The sequence below is a fragment of the Microtus ochrogaster genome, unplaced genomic scaffold, assembly GCF_000317375.1.
Source record: "Microtus ochrogaster isolate Prairie Vole_2 unplaced genomic scaffold, MicOch1.0 UNK2, whole genome shotgun sequence".
Classification (NCBI taxonomy): domain Eukaryota; kingdom Metazoa; phylum Chordata; class Mammalia; order Rodentia; family Cricetidae; genus Microtus; species Microtus ochrogaster.
In genome coordinates, this window is record NW_004949100.1 from 10,326,661 (window position 1) to 10,344,137 (window position 17,477).

General features: G+C 39.9%; 1 protein-coding gene across 1 annotated transcript in view; it reads right to left on the reverse strand.

Moving 5' to 3' along the window:
* Positions 1 to 3,647: 3,647 nt before the first annotated feature.
* Ednrb (endothelin receptor type B) overlaps positions 3,648 to 17,477 on the reverse strand; it is a 26,940-nt gene continuing 13,110 nt past the window's right edge. The window contains exons 2-7 of the mRNA XM_005365376.2: positions 10,160 to 10,272; positions 9,822 to 10,026; positions 8,227 to 8,376; positions 7,232 to 7,365; positions 6,357 to 6,465; positions 3,648 to 3,858 (exon numbers count right to left, since the gene is read on the reverse strand). Coding sequence (XP_005365433.1) covers positions 3,724 to 3,858; positions 6,357 to 6,465; positions 7,232 to 7,365; positions 8,227 to 8,376; positions 9,822 to 10,026; positions 10,160 to 10,272 — 846 coding nt within the window. The 3' untranslated portion in view covers positions 3,648 to 3,723. The remainder of the gene's footprint in view (positions 3,859 to 6,356; positions 6,466 to 7,231; positions 7,366 to 8,226; positions 8,377 to 9,821; positions 10,027 to 10,159; positions 10,273 to 17,477) is intronic.

Below are 17,477 nucleotides of genomic sequence, written 5' to 3' on the forward strand. Positions count from 1 at the left end.
GCTCCCTCAGCCTCCTCACACCGTATTTTCCTATTAGTTGATAGTTGTGTCTTTCACTACAAAGTTTCCCCAAATGCCTATGGGCTTCTGACACTCATTCAGACTTTAAAAGGTGGCCCCAAGAGTCAGCTTAAAAATTCTATGGGTGCACACAGAATGGAGAAGGCACAGAACCCCTTTCTATGAGAGCCCTCCTGACTCTCTGTGTTTGGACCTGAAGGGTTCTCCTCGGCAGATTTGCTATTTTCTTCAAGTAGAGACCTCATCCTCCTGCCCATGATACTCATGGCTCCTACTTACCTCTAGAAAGATTAGGGACTGAAAAATCTTACTATTGATGGAGTAAAGATTTCCTCAACCCTCAACTCCAGGAAAAGAATGAATCCTGCCTTCATGCTGTGACCATGCCTACAATTCTCCCTATAATTCGGCACAGTCTTTAGAAAAATAAGCCACCTGTCCTTGAGAAGAGTGTGTAGCACTCACCAGCTACACACGGAAGTTTGAGATGCTAGGATCTGGTCCTTTGGACTGGCAATGATCTGTTTTGCATTTCGCTCATTTTATTTAATATTTTTAGTTTTATTTGCACAGAGACTGTATTATATAGCAGGAGATCAAAGGTGGAATTTTCCACTTTCAAAAAGTTTGGGATTTTGGAGTATTTCAGACTTCAGATTTTCTGCTGAGGGCACCCAGCCTATAATAACGTCTATTCTACCATGCTCCTAGTCAACACGAAAAGGCTGCCTGAGAAATGCCATGAGCGATGCCCAAGTCTCATTTCATCCTTCGTGTAGCACAGTGAGACTCAACGATGAGAAGCCTCCAAAGGAAGCTATGCAGATAGAGAGGCAAAGATTTCCGGTGATTGTCAAGAAGTTAATCGGTTGTGGAAAATGACTATACATGGACAATGAAGCATGGCAAACTTCAGAATCGTGGCAATTTAATTGAACTTTCATTCCTTGATAATGATATGTTTAACATAGATAATGTTCACTTACAGTATCTTTCCCCCGCTTTAACCCGTTAGGTAGTACAAATTGATGGATGCCCACAAGGTAAAAGATAAAGCTGCTTTTTGAAATGATTTGAATATTTATTGGTTTGTTCACAAAACAAAAAGTAAGCAACTACATGAGCTGCCACTTTAAGTGACCATGGCAGAACAAAGCACAATTATTTTACATGGCTATATTACAATTGTATGTTAGACACAACAAACCCAAGTTTTGATTAAAAAAAAAACCAACAATAACAGTGTTCCTTTGGCGGTTGTACATTGTTGATACTGGAAGGTGTTTGAACACAGACCAACATGACCCGAGTAAGAGGCAAAAATAGATTAAAATCACTTCCAAATCTTTTAACCTAGAGCATCCTCGTTAGCATTGTTTTTAAGTGTTGCTGTATTAGGCAGCTTGAATATTAGAAAATAGGCTTTAAAGTTGGATGGTGGTATGTTTTCTTATCTTGATTTTTAATTATGCAGAGATTATATTTGTTTTTCAATCAAAAATCCACTGAATGCTTTTTCTTTTTACAAATACTGTATGCATCATATTCTTATGCCATTTCATAATTTGACAAGATGATTATTGCTCATGAGTCTGATATTTAGAGGGAAAGAGCATTTGGGTTAAACAAGAGAACATTAAGATGCAAGAACTTACTATATAGCAATAGAATTGATCTAAAACTTAATAAGAATTAAAAATACATTCATATTGTGAAAGTACTGGAGACTCATAACTAATTGAAAATTGAAAATCTGGGGTGTCTTTTTTTTTTTTTTCTTGGTTTTTTGAGACAGGGTTTCTCTGTGGTTTTGGAGCCTGTCCTGGAACTAGCTCTTGTAGACCAGGCTGGACTCGAACTCACAGAGATGGGGTGTCTTTTATATTGAAAAGTAGAAAATGGTGGGGAGGAACCCATAAACAAGAACTGGGGTGACTCCTAAATAGAGCCCCTGTGGCATGCCAGGCCATTATTTTCCTTTCTTTCTGACCTCATTGTCAGATTCAGGTTTATTGTATTGTCACAGTGGATTTTGGCAGAAAACTGCATTCTTAGCTCATTTTCAACATGTGGCCTGGGTTACTAAAAGGGGGGAAAAAAGGAAATTCTGTTATATTTTAAGACAAAGTTAAAACTCTTGGGCTCGATTTGTTCCCTGGTCACTCTGAGAACGCTCTGTTGTGTTCTGTTGAAGCTGACCCAGGACCTTTGCTCCGCTCTGACGCGCCAGTGACGAACGCTGGGCTAAGAACGGGACCCTTTCCCCACGGGTTTCCTCCTACCCCACCTCGTTTCCTCTCTCTTGGAGTTCTCTTGGGTATTCTTCACACACTGCTCATCCGAAATGAACCTACCACACTTCGATTAAGAATGTACAGTGTGGAGCGTTTTGCAGTCCCCCAAAGTGCTTTTGCCTCTAAGTTTTAGAAAAAGCACCATGTCCGGATCACCTTTCTATTGGCTATTTCCAGAAAAAAAAATAAAATAAAAATTAGCAAAATAGCTCCAAGAGAGCTGGTTAGAGTAACTAGTTGCTACGACTTTAAGACATGGTATTTTAACTATATCATGCTGTGGACCGTGTTAACCACAGCGCGGCTGGAGATGCGCCTTGCTTCTTTGCCATGTGGACAATGCACCGGGCAATTCACATTCTGTCGCCTACCGGGTTCCTGGCATCCCTTTGTCATAAAGATACAAATGCTGGGACCTGCCCTTTGTTAAATCATCTACATGGAGTGCTTATAGCTAAGTATTTACAGGTGATGAAACTAATCAAATGGAAATCAAACTTCGGTTGTAGAAAGATATTTGAAAGAACCACGAAAAATTGTAGGTAGTGTTCTGTTTGGCGTTTTCCTTTCATGCCTGTGAGGGGGAAGTTCGGAAGTCTCAGTGAGAGCAGCTCTCACATCCCCATTTTCTTCCTCTGTGACATTGCTCTTATTGGAATGTAAAGAATACAATGATCCTGAAGCATCTAGGCTCTATCTCTTTCTTATACCCCCTTCTGATCATTTAGGTGTTTGCAATGACCTGAAGCGCACACGAAGCACACTGATTTTGCATTTCCCATACAATTACAATTTAAATGGTGTTGACATCATGCACAAAACATTTATTAATGGATGTTTAAAAAAGGTTTCAAATGGAGTAGTTGAAACTATATTTGAAACTTTTTTTTTTTTTTTTTTTTTAGGTGGTACCTTTGTAGTCTAGGAAATGCACAGTTTAGTCTCCCCAAGGAAGGCTCCATGAAAATATACATAGAAAGCGTCTGAGCCTAGACTTTTCCTAATTTGTTTTTTTTTTTTTTTTTTTTTTTACCGATACCACACTTTCCTTTTCTCAGATTCATGTGACAGGATGATAAACAGAGGTTCTAAGTGAGCTTGTTTTTAAATGTAAGTGGCATTCGAATACACTGGGAGCTTTCAAGAACCATGTCGAAGTGCTGGCTAAAAAATCTAAGTGCTCGTCCATTTCATCGCTTTCCTAGGCTGTGAACAGCTCATGGAACACCAGGTGTTAAAAGTTACAGCTGTTAAAAATAATCCCCCTTATATTTGTGGAAGCCTTCCTGCAAACACAGTTTTCCATTGGATTTGGCAAAGGTTTTGTTTTGTTTTTTTTTTTTCCCCTCTCTAATGATATCTGTCCAAAACAAGGATGATGAGACTGAGCGGATGAATACTCTTCCCTTCAAGAGGAGCTGTATTTATTGCTGGAACGGAAGTTGTCATATCCGTGATCATTAGCTTTGAACTTCAAGCAGGACTGCTTTTCCTCCAAGGACTGTTTTTCCTCAAACGTTTGGCACCAGCAGCACAAGCAGGACTGCACAAAACAGAACAACTGGTTATGTGTTTACTCAGTCACACGGTCACTACTCTTCACGCTCTCAGGCTCTGACTCTTCTTGCAAGTGTGGGGTTCTTGGTCCCTTTCTTCCCACACCCTCTCATTTCCCCCTTAAAATGGATGCAGTTAAGGTCAGCAAGATGACTCTGTGAGTGAAATCATTTACTACTTGCAATCCTGATGAACTGAGCGTGAGAGGCAGAGCCCTTGGTGGAAAGAGAACAGACATGTGTGCACGCACACACACAGACACACAGACACACACACACACACACACACACAGACACTGCAGAACTTGTCCACCATGGTACGCACACACCTATGCTCATTCATACACACATTGCATTCACACAATAAAAATAAATACAATTTTAAAAATGGAAAAGATGGCTGCCTTGATGGCATGTGATTTTTTTTCCACAACTAAAAAGTACAAAGAAGAAGAAAAAAACTTATGTAATTAACATTAACCAAGAAACATCCACTCATTTTTTTTTAGTGTGTGTGTGTGTGTGAGTGTGTACGTACTAATGCATGCACACTGCACTAGAGGCCGGAGGAGGATGTCTCTGCTGTTTTCTCTATTGTGCTCTCCCTTATGCCCTTGAGATAAGATCTCTTACTGGACCTGAAGCTCACCGCCTCTGCCCAGCTGACTGCTCAGGCTGTCTCTAGCATCTGTTTCTATCCTGTAAAGCTGTTGTGGCCGGCATAGGCAGTCAAGCCTGGCTTTTTACATGGTGGGTTTAACTCGGATCTTCAAGCCTGCATAGCGACTGCTCTTTCCCCTGAGTCATCTCTTTAACCCCCAGAGTCACTCTTCAATTTTGGTACTTTTTTCTCATTTACTTAAAAAAGTTGTTAATGTGTGACAACTTTGAAGGTCAAGCATTTCTCCGGAGAACAGAACTACTACAGCTGTACATGTGCCTGGGCTTATACGTTTATGTAACTTGTGTACATGCCCTGTTACGTGATTTTTGTCACTTGATGCAGACACAGGCCTCTCGCCATGTCCCTGAGTTTAATTTTGCCGTGCTGTTTTAAGACACATGCTGTTATCCCATGCCCTTTCAATATTATTATGCAATACGTTTATAAAGGGTGCAAGCATCTTGATTTCATTTTTTTTTTCTACTTTTCACTGGAGTTTTAAAAATTTTAAAATGTTGTTCATTCTGTTTATTTTATGATAGACTATGAGTCTATCCTTTTTGTATTATGATAAACTATATGTTCAGAGAAACAGCAGGTTTTCTGCTCTGTAAAGAAAGGAGTTGATTTTGATAACAGTTCTCTTCTACTTCTAATGTTGTGATTGGACAAAGAAATTTTTAACTTTTTTAGTGTTTACAATGAAATGAATTTTGGTTTTCAAATAACGAAATACCAAAGACAATAGCTCATTCTCAATGTGAGGAGAAGCATATTTTACTGGGTGTTGTATTATTGACAGAATTAATGGATGGATGGGTGCCATATTGCCAACGTCTGAGTGAGATATAATTACATTCTACATGGAGCAACATATCGCCGCTATCTACAGAAGGTAGAAAAGTAGAAATGCTTTTAATCTTTTTATAGTTGCTGTTCATGTGTGTGTCTGGGGGGGGCTGTGATGTGTGTGCCAAAGGAAGCCACTGAGTGTCCTAACCTGTCCCCCTCCACCATGTTCTTTTAAGACATGATCTCCTACTGAACTAAGCTAGTATTTTCAGAGCCCCATCCAACCAACCTCTTGTCCCATTCAGCTCTAGTACTAGAGCCATAGGCATGTGAGCAGCTACATCTGATCTCTCTCTCTCTCTCTCTCTCTCTCTCTCTCTCTCTCTCTCTCTCTCTTTCTCTCTGGTGTTTTGAGACAGGGCATTGTTACATAAATCAGGTTGGCCTTGAAGTCACAGAGACCTGCCTGCCTCTGCCTTCCAAGTGCTGGGATTAAAGGCATCTGCCACTGTGCCCAGAACAGCATGCCTGACTTTTCACACGTGTTCTGCAGACTTAAACTTGGACCCTCTTGCAGAGCAAACACTCTCACTTGCTGAGGCATATTCTAGCCCTTGACTTTATTTCCATAGCCCATAAGAAAAGACAATTAACTTATTTATAACAGACATGGTAGCTGAACAATAATAAAACGTCTACCAAAATCAGAGGGACAGCGCATTCAGCTACGTTCCAATCTTACTTCCCTGCATGACACACATTATCAGTGCATGTGATTCTGTCAATCGGAGCAATTCCAACAGTATTGCTGAGTGGCTAAAGCATGGGTGATTACTGATAAGGATTTGCAAGCAAATATTTACTATAGTGCTTTTTATACAAAAGTGATATTTAAAAATGTCATATATCGTGCAACACAGGGAAATTAGCAATTTGCCAATCTTCTCTAGATAGAAATATTAGTGGTTCTGAAAGCCTATATTTGATGCCAGACCACAGGAAACATTTTATTTTAGATTGTTCTCTTACCTTAAAGCAGTTTTTGAATCTTTTGCTCACCAAATACAGAGCGATTGGATTGATGCAGGAATTCAAAGAAGCCATGTTGATAGCAATGTAGTCCAAAACCAACAAAAAGCTGCAAGAAGCCCAAAAATGTGTCTCTAAAAATTATGTTTCCTCAAGTATATATTTAACGTACACCTTTGTGTTTTCATGAAGAAAACCAAAATCCCCCACACCCAATGGTTTGAGTTTCACCACTAGTTTGCTTGTGCAGGTCGCTGTCTCCGCTTCTCTGCCTGCCTTGCTCTCTCTCGTTCACTCTCTGTCATCTACACCACCCTCTCCTACCCTTCCTTCCATATCCAGTTCTCCTTCTGGAAATACAGTTCTCATTTGGAAGAGATGAGACTTTCGGAAAAGCAAGGGTTTGCAGGCATCATGAAGATCTGATAGTATATACAGAGGTGTATAGATAAGAGCTCATACTTTTCGCCTTGACATTCACTCATCATTTGACAACCCTGTGCCTATAGCCTACGGTTTTCTTGCATCCCTTTTAACTCATCCATCTAAAGCAGGGGTGAAGGTGAAATTGTGAGTCTTAATGGTCTCTAAAGATATGAAAATCATATCCTTTCTGCTTGTTCGGAGGACTGATGGGGAGACATCTGAATGGCAATTACATAATTATTTCAGCTTTTTTTCTTCTCTTAAAATTTAAGCTAGCATTCGGATCAGTGAGCTCCATCATAGTGTGATCACACGTGACTCCTATTCACCCCTCTCCCTCAGCACCCTCCCCTCCTCTCTGTCTCACGCTTGTTGGCCTCCCTTCCCCCCAATAGTCACCACTTTTTATGGCACATGTGTCCCGTTCCATTGTATTCTATCTCTCTTACCTCAGAAGTTCACATCGGTGTGGATCATTCTCGTCATAAAGAGTGAACTTCAGAATCCTGCTGAGGTGAAGGGGAAGCCAGCAGAGGGCAAACACGAGAACCAGGCAGAAGACTGTCTTGGCCACTTCTCGTCTCTGAAATAGGACCACAAGCCCTTACAAAGCCATTGGTATTCACAGCACATACTCTCCCCAGACAGGCTATCTCACAGTATTTACCAACCCAAAGACTCAGGTCAGTGAGCATCCAATTAGACAGCGTGAATGAGAATTAAAGTTGTTAGGGATTCATCTTGAAAAAGTAAGGGTTTGGGGTGGATGGACAGATGGCTCAGCAGCTCAGGGCACTAGTTTCTTTTCAAAGGGCATAGGTTCGATTTGCAGAACTCATATAGTGGCTCTCAACCATCAATCACCTCAGTCCAAGAGGATTTGATGCCCCTTGTGAACTCTATGGGTACCAGGCATGGGGTGCAGATGGGTGTAGGCAAAACATTCATCCAACATAAAATAAGTCTAAAATTATATATTGTACAAACATGCTATATATATATGTATATATATATATATGTGTATGAGTATGTGTGAGTGTGTGTGTGAGAGGTGTGTGTGTGTGTGTGTGTGTGTGTATGTGTGTGTGTGAATGTGTGTATGTTTCAGACTGGACAAGGTAGTGCAGGTCTGTAATCCCATCATTTGGGAGGCAGAAGCAGAAGGATCTGATGTTGGAGGTCATCCTTGAATTCAAGGCTAGCCTGGGCTACCTGAGCTTCTGTCTTAAAACAAAACAACAGCAAAAGGTAATGGTTGTCCCTAGATCCTTTTAGGTAATAGACTTAGTCTCTGAATAATTAATACAAAATGCCTTTTTATTATAAAAAATAGCAAAATGAAGGAAGAAAGTGAAAGTGCTCCAGTGTCTGGTTTAGTTAATCACCATCCTCACCACTGTGAGGATGCCACCATCATCATGGCCACGGCTCACCAGTCTCTTACCTGCTTTAAGAGGTCATTTAAAGCGATCTGCACGCCACTCTTCTTTCTCAGCATTTCACAGGTCATCAAGGTATAAAAGATTGCTGTAATGGCTAGTGGCAAGCAGAAGTAGAAACTGAACAGCCACCAGTCTTTGGCTGTCTTGTAAAACTATAGGGAAGGGAGAATTTTTATGATTAACATCTTCTTTTTTTTAAAAAAATAAAAACCTTATATATCAAATGTCAACTAAAAACAACGTAAGTTCATGAAAGTAGGATGATTTTTGTAACACATCTGTCATACATTTCTTAAGCTATATCTATTAAACACATAGCTAAAGCCCTGCACTATGTAAAATGGCATTACAGGATATATTTCAAGTCTTTGGGACAGTATAGTAAGATTTAAGCAAAATTCCTACGTGAAGATAAAACAATGGATGACCAAATACCTCAAATTTTAGGTACTATTGGTGTTAAGTATGTAAACCCATCACAGTGTTTGGGCGACGCTTTCCCTTGCTACTAAGCGTGTTTAGTGTGAGAAACGGGTGTGAACAGATCTGCCCTAGCCACTTAGATCTGTGGCGTATACTTGTAATGCCAATTTAGAAAATGCTTGTGTGTTTTATCGTTCCGGTGTTCCTTTCTGCTGCTACTTTTTCAAAACATTATCAATGCAGCTATATCCACGCTAGAAAGGATTTTATGCCCCGATGTTGTGCTCCCCTTTTAGTAAACAACAACCTCATTCTCCATTTTATTTCTGTGTTTGCCTTTGTTCTTTTGCTTATTATTGAATGTATAGTTCATAAAGTTTATATAAGCTTTGTCCATGTAAAATAAAAAAAAATGGTTCAACCCCTTTTGTACTAGCCATTTTCTGTTGAAAAAACTTTTTTTTCCCCAAGACTGGGTTTCCCTGTAGCTTTGGAGCCTGTTCTGGAATTTCCACACTGGCCTCGAACTCACAGAGATCTGCCTATCTCTGCCTTTTGAATGTCAGATTAAAGGTATGCACCACCACTGCCCCGCTGACAAAACTCTTGTACTTAGGATCTGTCTTTTAGAGACTAATATCCCCTTTCTTTCCCTATTTTCTGATCAAAAGTTCTTTAATAGATAGCCAAGAGTATACATATATTTATTAATTGTATAATATACATTTTATATGCAATTATAAATCAATATACATATTAACAATGTAGGTATGAAGGGACTGGTTGGTATTCTAAATCCATACTATCAGGTATCTTCTATTTAAACATAGCTTAAACCATCTGTTTCTCTGACAATGTTGGGTTGTCTTCTGTAGGTTATACGACAGTGTCTATCTTCCTGGGACTTTAGTTACAAAAGTTATAAAGCCACAGCCGTTCTTGTAGGAATCTGATCTATCTGGATCCCTGCTACCTAGGGTATTCCTGGAGAGGTAATTACCCTGATTCTTGCAGTGCGGTCACCAGTAATGCTTAACCTCACAGTCTTGGGATCCAAACTCTTAATTTATGCCAAAGGTAGTCATAAATCAATAGCTTACCAAGATGGGGAACTAGGGGAAATAGTTAAATATTTATAAGGCAAGTGCAGGAAGAAAAAGCAAAGTACACTTACCTGCATGAAGGCTGTTTTCTGAACCGGAAGAAGCAGGCAGACCCTTAGAGGCTTTTCTCTGTAGTCTGTCTTAATCACATCAAAACCTATGGCTTCAGGGACAGCCAGAACCACAGAGACAACCCAAATTAAAACAATTTCTACTGCTGTCCATTTTGGAACTCCAGTTTCTTTAATTCGACTCCAAGAAGCAACAGCTCGATATCTGAAGATGTAAACAGAGTTATATTTTAAGCAGGTAGAGAGCTTGATTTTATTGAGCTGCGCAGCTTACCCGCTCTGTAACATAGCAGTTATACGGTGTGTAGGATCTCCTTGGCCTAAGAAAGGACTCTTACCTGTCAATACTCAGAGCGCATAGACTTAGCACGGTGATCCCCACAGAAGCCTTCTGTATGAAGGGCACGAGCTTACACATCTCCGATCCAAATGGCCAATCTACCACCAGCAGCTGCGTAGAGGAAACATGAAGTTCTGTTAGCGCGGTTTTCGCGAGGCTGTATCTGAACTCATCGCTCGGTGCAGGTGACTAACAGGCAGAGCAAAGGACTACCCTTTGAAAAGCACCCGTGACCATATGTAAAACAGGAGACTATGTTCAGGATAACACAAGCGCAGCCAGTTTGTGAGGTCATTGTGTGTGGATGGTGGTTTTGTCAGGGTCTCATCAGCTAGGCCCATGACCCCAGTTGCTTAATATTCCTTTAGAAAATAGAACCTGCATATTTCATAAGCCTCCAACCTTAGGTCATGACCATGTTAAAATATGTTTACTAAACAAAAAGGAAAATGGTTTTGTGTGGAGAAGACTGGACTGCCCCCTGGAGATACTCAAGGTCGGTCTCGTTCTTATCAGTAGTCAGTTCTCTTAGCTAACTTAGCCGGAGGAGCCACACGGCTCCCTGAACACACTAGGTGTCTGCCCACAGCAGGGTATTTGGTCTATGCCATTCTCTACCCCACCATCTTCTCACAACAGAGGGGCTGCCTTCTCTCACCTCCTTCAGGTCTTGCTCAGATCTCCTCTCCCCACAGGACCTACCTAGATCACAGTGCTACTCCAGCTACTGGCCAGACCTCCCTACCTCTTTCACCCTCCTCCCGGTTTCTTTTTATTATGGCTCTTCCTCTTACTGCAAATAAAAAAAAATATTTTATTGCTTGTTTAGCTTTGCTGTCTGACTCTCTGGAGTGTGAGACAGTATGAGTTCCTCAATTGCTTCCAATGGTGTCTGACACACTGCAGGAGCTTGGCAAATATTCATGCTGCTAAAACACATAGATACTGAGCAAAAGGTTGTGGTTCTTTCTCTTTTCATATATATGTGTGTATTTCCCTTTATTGGGCTTCATCATCTACTATTAAACATAGCCGTTTTCCTTCTTAGACACTGGGTGCCCTATATTGGTAAATGAATCTCTTAAGGTAGACATCTGGATCTAATATTCGTGATATTTTGAAAGTAAAGAAAAATATTTATAATCTAATGGTTTTAAAAACTATTTTTATTAAAAAAATAACCTTACAAAAGTGAGATCTTTTCTGAAACACCATTGGCTATTTCTGCCCTTTTACTGATTGTGTGTGATACTCTGACGAGCTTGCCAGGCTTGGCTCATTGTTCTGTAACCTGCACGGGCACCACAGGCTGCCACAGGCTACAGCGTGTGTCTCATTAGGCCTGAGATGGGAAGAATGAACACAAGATGGTTTAATTTCTAAATTGGTTTTGAAAAAGTTACACAGACACATGGAACAAAGGTTGGGAGACTTTCTACATACGTACTTTGTGTAGGGGGTTGGAAACGTATGGGGACAGGCACATTCACAGTAAAGGGTGAGCCAATGCAAGTCAGTCATTGGTGTCAGGGAGGTCGTAGGAGTGGTGGGGTCTGGGTTCGTCTCTGTCTGACAAGCATCATGTGCTATCTGTTAAGGGACCTCGAATAGAAAACTTCCTTAATTTTTCTAAAGAAGGCAGAAATTGCAATTTTTATATGAAATTGCATAATGAATAAAAGGTTTCAGTTAATTAACATTTTAAAAGACAATATTATATGTTTATTAACTAAATAGATTCTACAACATGTATTAACAGCTTCTGTATTAGTCAATCGACTCATGATTAGTTAATTAATTTAACCAATGTTTACTGAGTATTCACTACAAATATTATTCTAAGTACAGGGCAAACTACTGGTTCTAGAGCTTACATATAATGAGGGAGATAAAAATACATCAGTACTTGATATGATGTTCAACAGAAGTAGCCCAATCATGAGAGGTGACAGGATGTGAGGTATTTTCTTGATAAGCTTCTCAGTAAGATCTCTCTGAAGAGATAACAGGTAAGTGTAGAGTTGGCTAAAGTAATAAGGAAACCATCCCCGAGCATGCTAGGAAGACAAAAGGTCCTATGTTCAAAACAAGCCCAGGAAACTAGAAGGAGAGCAGGAAGCCTTCAAAATTGGAAGTGGGTGACTAGCCAAAGGAACAGCACTGAAGGTATAAGCATTTCAATGCTTGATCAATAGTATCCACTTGCAATGCTCTAAACAGGAAACTGTTACAATGTTATTTTTATTTTTAATATTTTTTGGTTAATTTTTAAAAGTCAACTTGCTGCTCAGAATGTGGTCAAGAAAAGAAGGACTTGTACCAAAGTGGTTGTGAGCTGGACAATGAGGTGCATCATAGTGAAATTAATAGATAAAATAACGTATGTACCATTTTTCCTTATATACACGTATATATGTATATATATGTATATGTGTATATGATATATATAAAACCAAAAAAATAAACTAAACATGTCACATGTGATTTCCAAGCTTAGTTTTCAGAACTGTACAGTGCTTTCACTGGTGTTGAGAATTCTGGAACTCTTGATTCCAGTAAAACTTGTGATAAAACTCGTTTTATCCTGGGATCTCTCATCTTATATAACCCACAGTCATGGCTGAAGGGGATTTGAAGTCTTGTCCTCACCCTTCCCAGTTGTTACTTTCCTGGTTGAACTTCCCCAAGCTTCTATTTCTCTACATTTTTAATTTGTACTGCCTATTAGGCACCCGACTCTTGGGCTTTGTATGAAACTACAGTGAACCAGTTAGGAGTACCGTCATCATGGTGGGTTGCTTGGGACATTCACACCAAGTCAAACACCAGAGGAAGTCAGGGGTGCTGTTCATTCTGGAGATTTCTCAAGATTTTCTTCTCTGAGGGAAAATGTACCTTTGGCACAAAACCCTTTTGAGCAGTGAAACTTCTAAGCCTCAGTGCGCTTTTGATTTGAACCACTTGTGTGAGCTACAAATACCATTTGTATTTGGTTTCTCAGGTTTCAAGCACGGGTACCGTCAAGGCCATATTTGACCCAAGGAGTCTTGATTTGGGAAACCCCGAGGAACTGCTGGGCTTACTCTTTTGTTCTTCTGCAGGAATTGCTGTTTTGTGTTGTGTGTTTTGTCTGTCTCCATGTCTTAAGCAACCCCAGTTTAGTCCTGAATTGCATCTTTCAGCTACGGGTTGGACTGCTTTCACTGAGGAGCCCATGAAAAGAAAGAAAATGAGCTCTCTTTGCAACGGTGTTTGCTCTCAGTATACTTCATGTTGTGGAGCAAAATGGCTAAAAAGCAGGACCCTCCGTGCTCTCCATGCCCCCTAGCTACTACAATTGTTTTACAAGGTAAAAGGAAAATAAGAAGAAGTGCATTTTGTAGATGCCTTTACATTATTTTATCAGAAAGAACCTGATAGGTGCAAATGCATAGGTTTGCTTCAGTAGGTACCAACCCCTAGCCTATCCTCCTCACGCAAAATAAAAAGATGAAGAAGTAACTTATGTTCTAATTCACCTATTTCACCAGGGCTCTGTCTCCACAAGTTTTCCAAATAGTGCTGCAATTGCTCTGCCCGAACTATCTCTCCTTTGGGCTGATATTCAGGTTTTCATGAACATTATATTATAGAAATAACCCCAGCTGCTCATGAGAAAGCAAGACAGATGAATGAATATATATATATATATATATATATATATATACACACACACATATATATATATATATACTGACACACACACACACACACACACACACACATATATATATGAGATCCACAACACTCCTGTTGTGACACAGCTGGAGATTTCTAGGGCAGAATCCAAGTGAGATGTAAATAGTGGTAGATTGCTGTGACTTTAAAGTTACACAATGCCCATTGATAGACCCTCAACAGAAGAAAAATTAAATCACCTTCAAGTATAAGAGATGAAACAAAATTATTAAGAGGATCCTCAGAATTTATGAGGTGCAGCTATTGGTCATAGCAGTGGTTCAGAAATTCCAATCTTGTGGTTCCAGAAAGATAAAAGATAATATGACTTTGATCAGCCCACTGCTCCGGAGATAACAAGAGAATGGCAAGAAGTGAATGGCACCTTAAGAACTTGCATCTCACACGGAGTGGAAGTTGCTCTTAACGCTTACAGCAGCAGAGGTCTGGCGGAGGATTTGGAGAAATGCCACAGAAAATGTGGCAGCACTCACTCAGAATGTTACAGGGGAAATGAAAAGGGTTGTGACAAGAGCCAAGAGAATGAATAAAAACGACCCTTCCCTGGGTCACAATAAGTGCCCTTCAAGCAAAGAAGAAGCCATGGGAGGGACTGAAGACTGTCCCAATCTGAAGAAGCCACAAGAGTGGAAAAGGAAGATGAAAGCCCCATCAACAAGGACAGAATTGGAAAGAATTCCCTTTCCTTCTTTTTTCCATTTTATTTATTTTAAATTTATAGTCTTGCTACATATTAATTGTACAGAGTAATGGAGCTGACACTGATATAGCTATATGTGTATAGATTGTACATTGACCACGTCTAGACCTTTCTAATCAGGACCCTCTTCCACCCATTCTCGTAGCTCAAGTCTCTCTGAATTCTTCCTGCCCTCCACTTCCCTTCCTCATCTCTCGTGCCCACTATACTATCCTATAATCCTACAATCTTTACTTAGTGGTTTCTGTGTAAAGGCTAAAGGGGTTGCTTTGTGATAGCTCAGGAAGTATGTAAAGTCATAATGTCACCAGGAAATGACACACTTCTAGGAGAACATGGTCTGCCCGAAAGACAGTGAAATGAACCATACTGTGAAAAGGATGACTTCAAGAATTCGCCAAGAAGCCAACTGGACATGGAATAAGGTGTTCCATACTACTTTGTATCAAGTAAGAGTAGCACCTAGGAACAGGATCCAGTTGCAACCATATTAATGAACACAGGAGAGATTACCCAGCTACCCCACTAGAGAGAGACCTGACACTAGAAAGGGAAAGCTCAATCACTGGCTATTTAAATTAATCATGCATGCACATGTATGTTTTTATGCACATCTCCATATTGGAAGGCATCAGATTTGCTTGAGCTGGAGTATAGGTGGTTATGAGCCATTGCAGGTGCTAGGAACTGAATTCAGGTCCTCTATAACAGCATTCAGTGTTCTTAACTACTGGGCAATCATTTTTGGCCCTATTAAAAAAATCTTAAATGAGGACCTATATTCTATTCATGAGTTTGCTTCCAACCAGTTGTTCCCAAAGACATGTTCTTATCAGTTTGAGAACTGAGACTAAGTTCTCGAGTCCTAAAAAAAAAAATGACTATAGCCTTAAGCCAGGGCAGAAACTAGGATGTTCTGCTCACAGCCCACTTGGATTTTAAACATGTAGTGATTAAACCATGAATATAGCACACCACAGTCAGGTTCACCCCATCACAATCTGATGAACAACCAACAAGAGGACAAGCAATGTAGTCATAGACATTTAAAACTTCTCTTCAAAATAATTTCTTCAACAGATTATGAACTGAGACTATCTATGATTTCAGCTTCTTTATTACTATTTTAATTAATTTTTTTATTGCTGTGAACAAATACCATGACTGTGGTAACTCTCATAAAGAAAACACTTAAATGGGGTGGTGGTTTACAGTTTCAGAGGTCCAGTCCATTACCATGATGATGGGAGCATGGCAGGGGCAGTCAGATGTGATGCTGGCTACACCTTGACCAGAAGGCAGCAGGAAGTTGACTGAACGTCACACTTAGTGAAACTTGAGAAAATACCACAAAGCCCACCCCACAATGACACTCTTCTTCTCAACAAGGCCATACCTCTTAATAGTGCCACTCCCTTTGGGGGCCATCTTCTTTCACACCACCACAATTACTGACACAGATGCTTGTCTCCAATTGTCTCTCAGACAATATAGGTATCTGTCTCTATATTCTTTTTTGTTTGTCTTCTGTTCTCTTCTGAACTAATCAATATGTTTTCTCTTTACATTATTTCTTTCTCAATCTTAAACTCATTTGCATTGGTATCTCTTTGATCAAGATCTCCTAAAATTTGGCCTAGGCAGATATGTTACTGATTGCTGGATATGTCATCCAAAATCCCTCTTGGTTTATGGCCATACTTATTTCTTGGTTTTATCTATAACTAATTTTCCATGCTTTCTAACTTTATTGGAGTATCTGATAGACTAAAATAGCTATCCAAAGTGACAGTCCAAGCAAAGAGAACAACCCAAGAGGCCATGTGTGACCAGTCATTTATTTGATGTGTATGTTTGCGTGTATGTGCCTGAATGTATGTATGTGTGAAATGGTTACTGTGTAGGTCAGAAAATATTAGACACTTTTGAAATAGAGTCATAGGTGATTTATTGGCTGCCTGATGTGGGTACTGGAGTAGAACCCAGTCCTCTGAAAGGGCAGAATGTGCTCTTTATAACTGACTCAACTGTTTAGTTTCAAACCGTTTTTTTTTTAATTCCTCCATAGAGAGGCTATAGACCCCGAGAATAGACATAACCTGATCCTGTTTTATAATAAAAAAGTTGGATTATATTTTCCTTTCTCAATAGAAGTTCAGCTAAATTTTGTGTAAGGCAAAACCAATATTAGTGGCTGTGTCTTTTACCTTGATAAGAAAAGTGATTGCACTCTTCTTTGTTTGACCTATAGAGGACTCCCTATTCGCTATATTCAGGGTCCACAGAACTCCTATTTTATACCTTTAAAGGTCAGTTTATCGGAAGACATATATTACTATAGCTGTAAAATATAGGATAATTGAGCTGGAACCCTCTTCCCTGCAGACCAGCTTTCAAGGCTGGAAGGAACTATGTGAGTTTCTGGGGGAGAAGTGGAACACTAGTCTTATCTAACAGTGAACGCTATGAGCACCGAACTGCCAAGCAAGATGTGCCCACGTGAGCACAGGGCATGATTTTTATGTTGATAGCCAACTACTCTAGATACTTGACTTAGTTATCAGCAAATACAACAAATAAAATATCGACCAAATGTTCAAAACACTGTGGTTATAGTCCCCTATTTGACTTAATCTGTAAAGCCTATATAAGGCTAAATCCTGTAGCTCTGAGCTTAATTTGCATAATCTATGGGTCATTCTGTGCATTCCAATGGGGTACTCGTTTGTGGGGATTTTAAGGAATCCCAGAGTGGAGGACATGTCTGGAGAATAGAGAGACCTTGTTTTAGGATATCTGGCCTCTTTCCTTTCACTGGTTTCAAAAAACTAAGGAGGGCTGGGTCATTTCTTTAAGACCGTTCTCATGATTTGGAGAT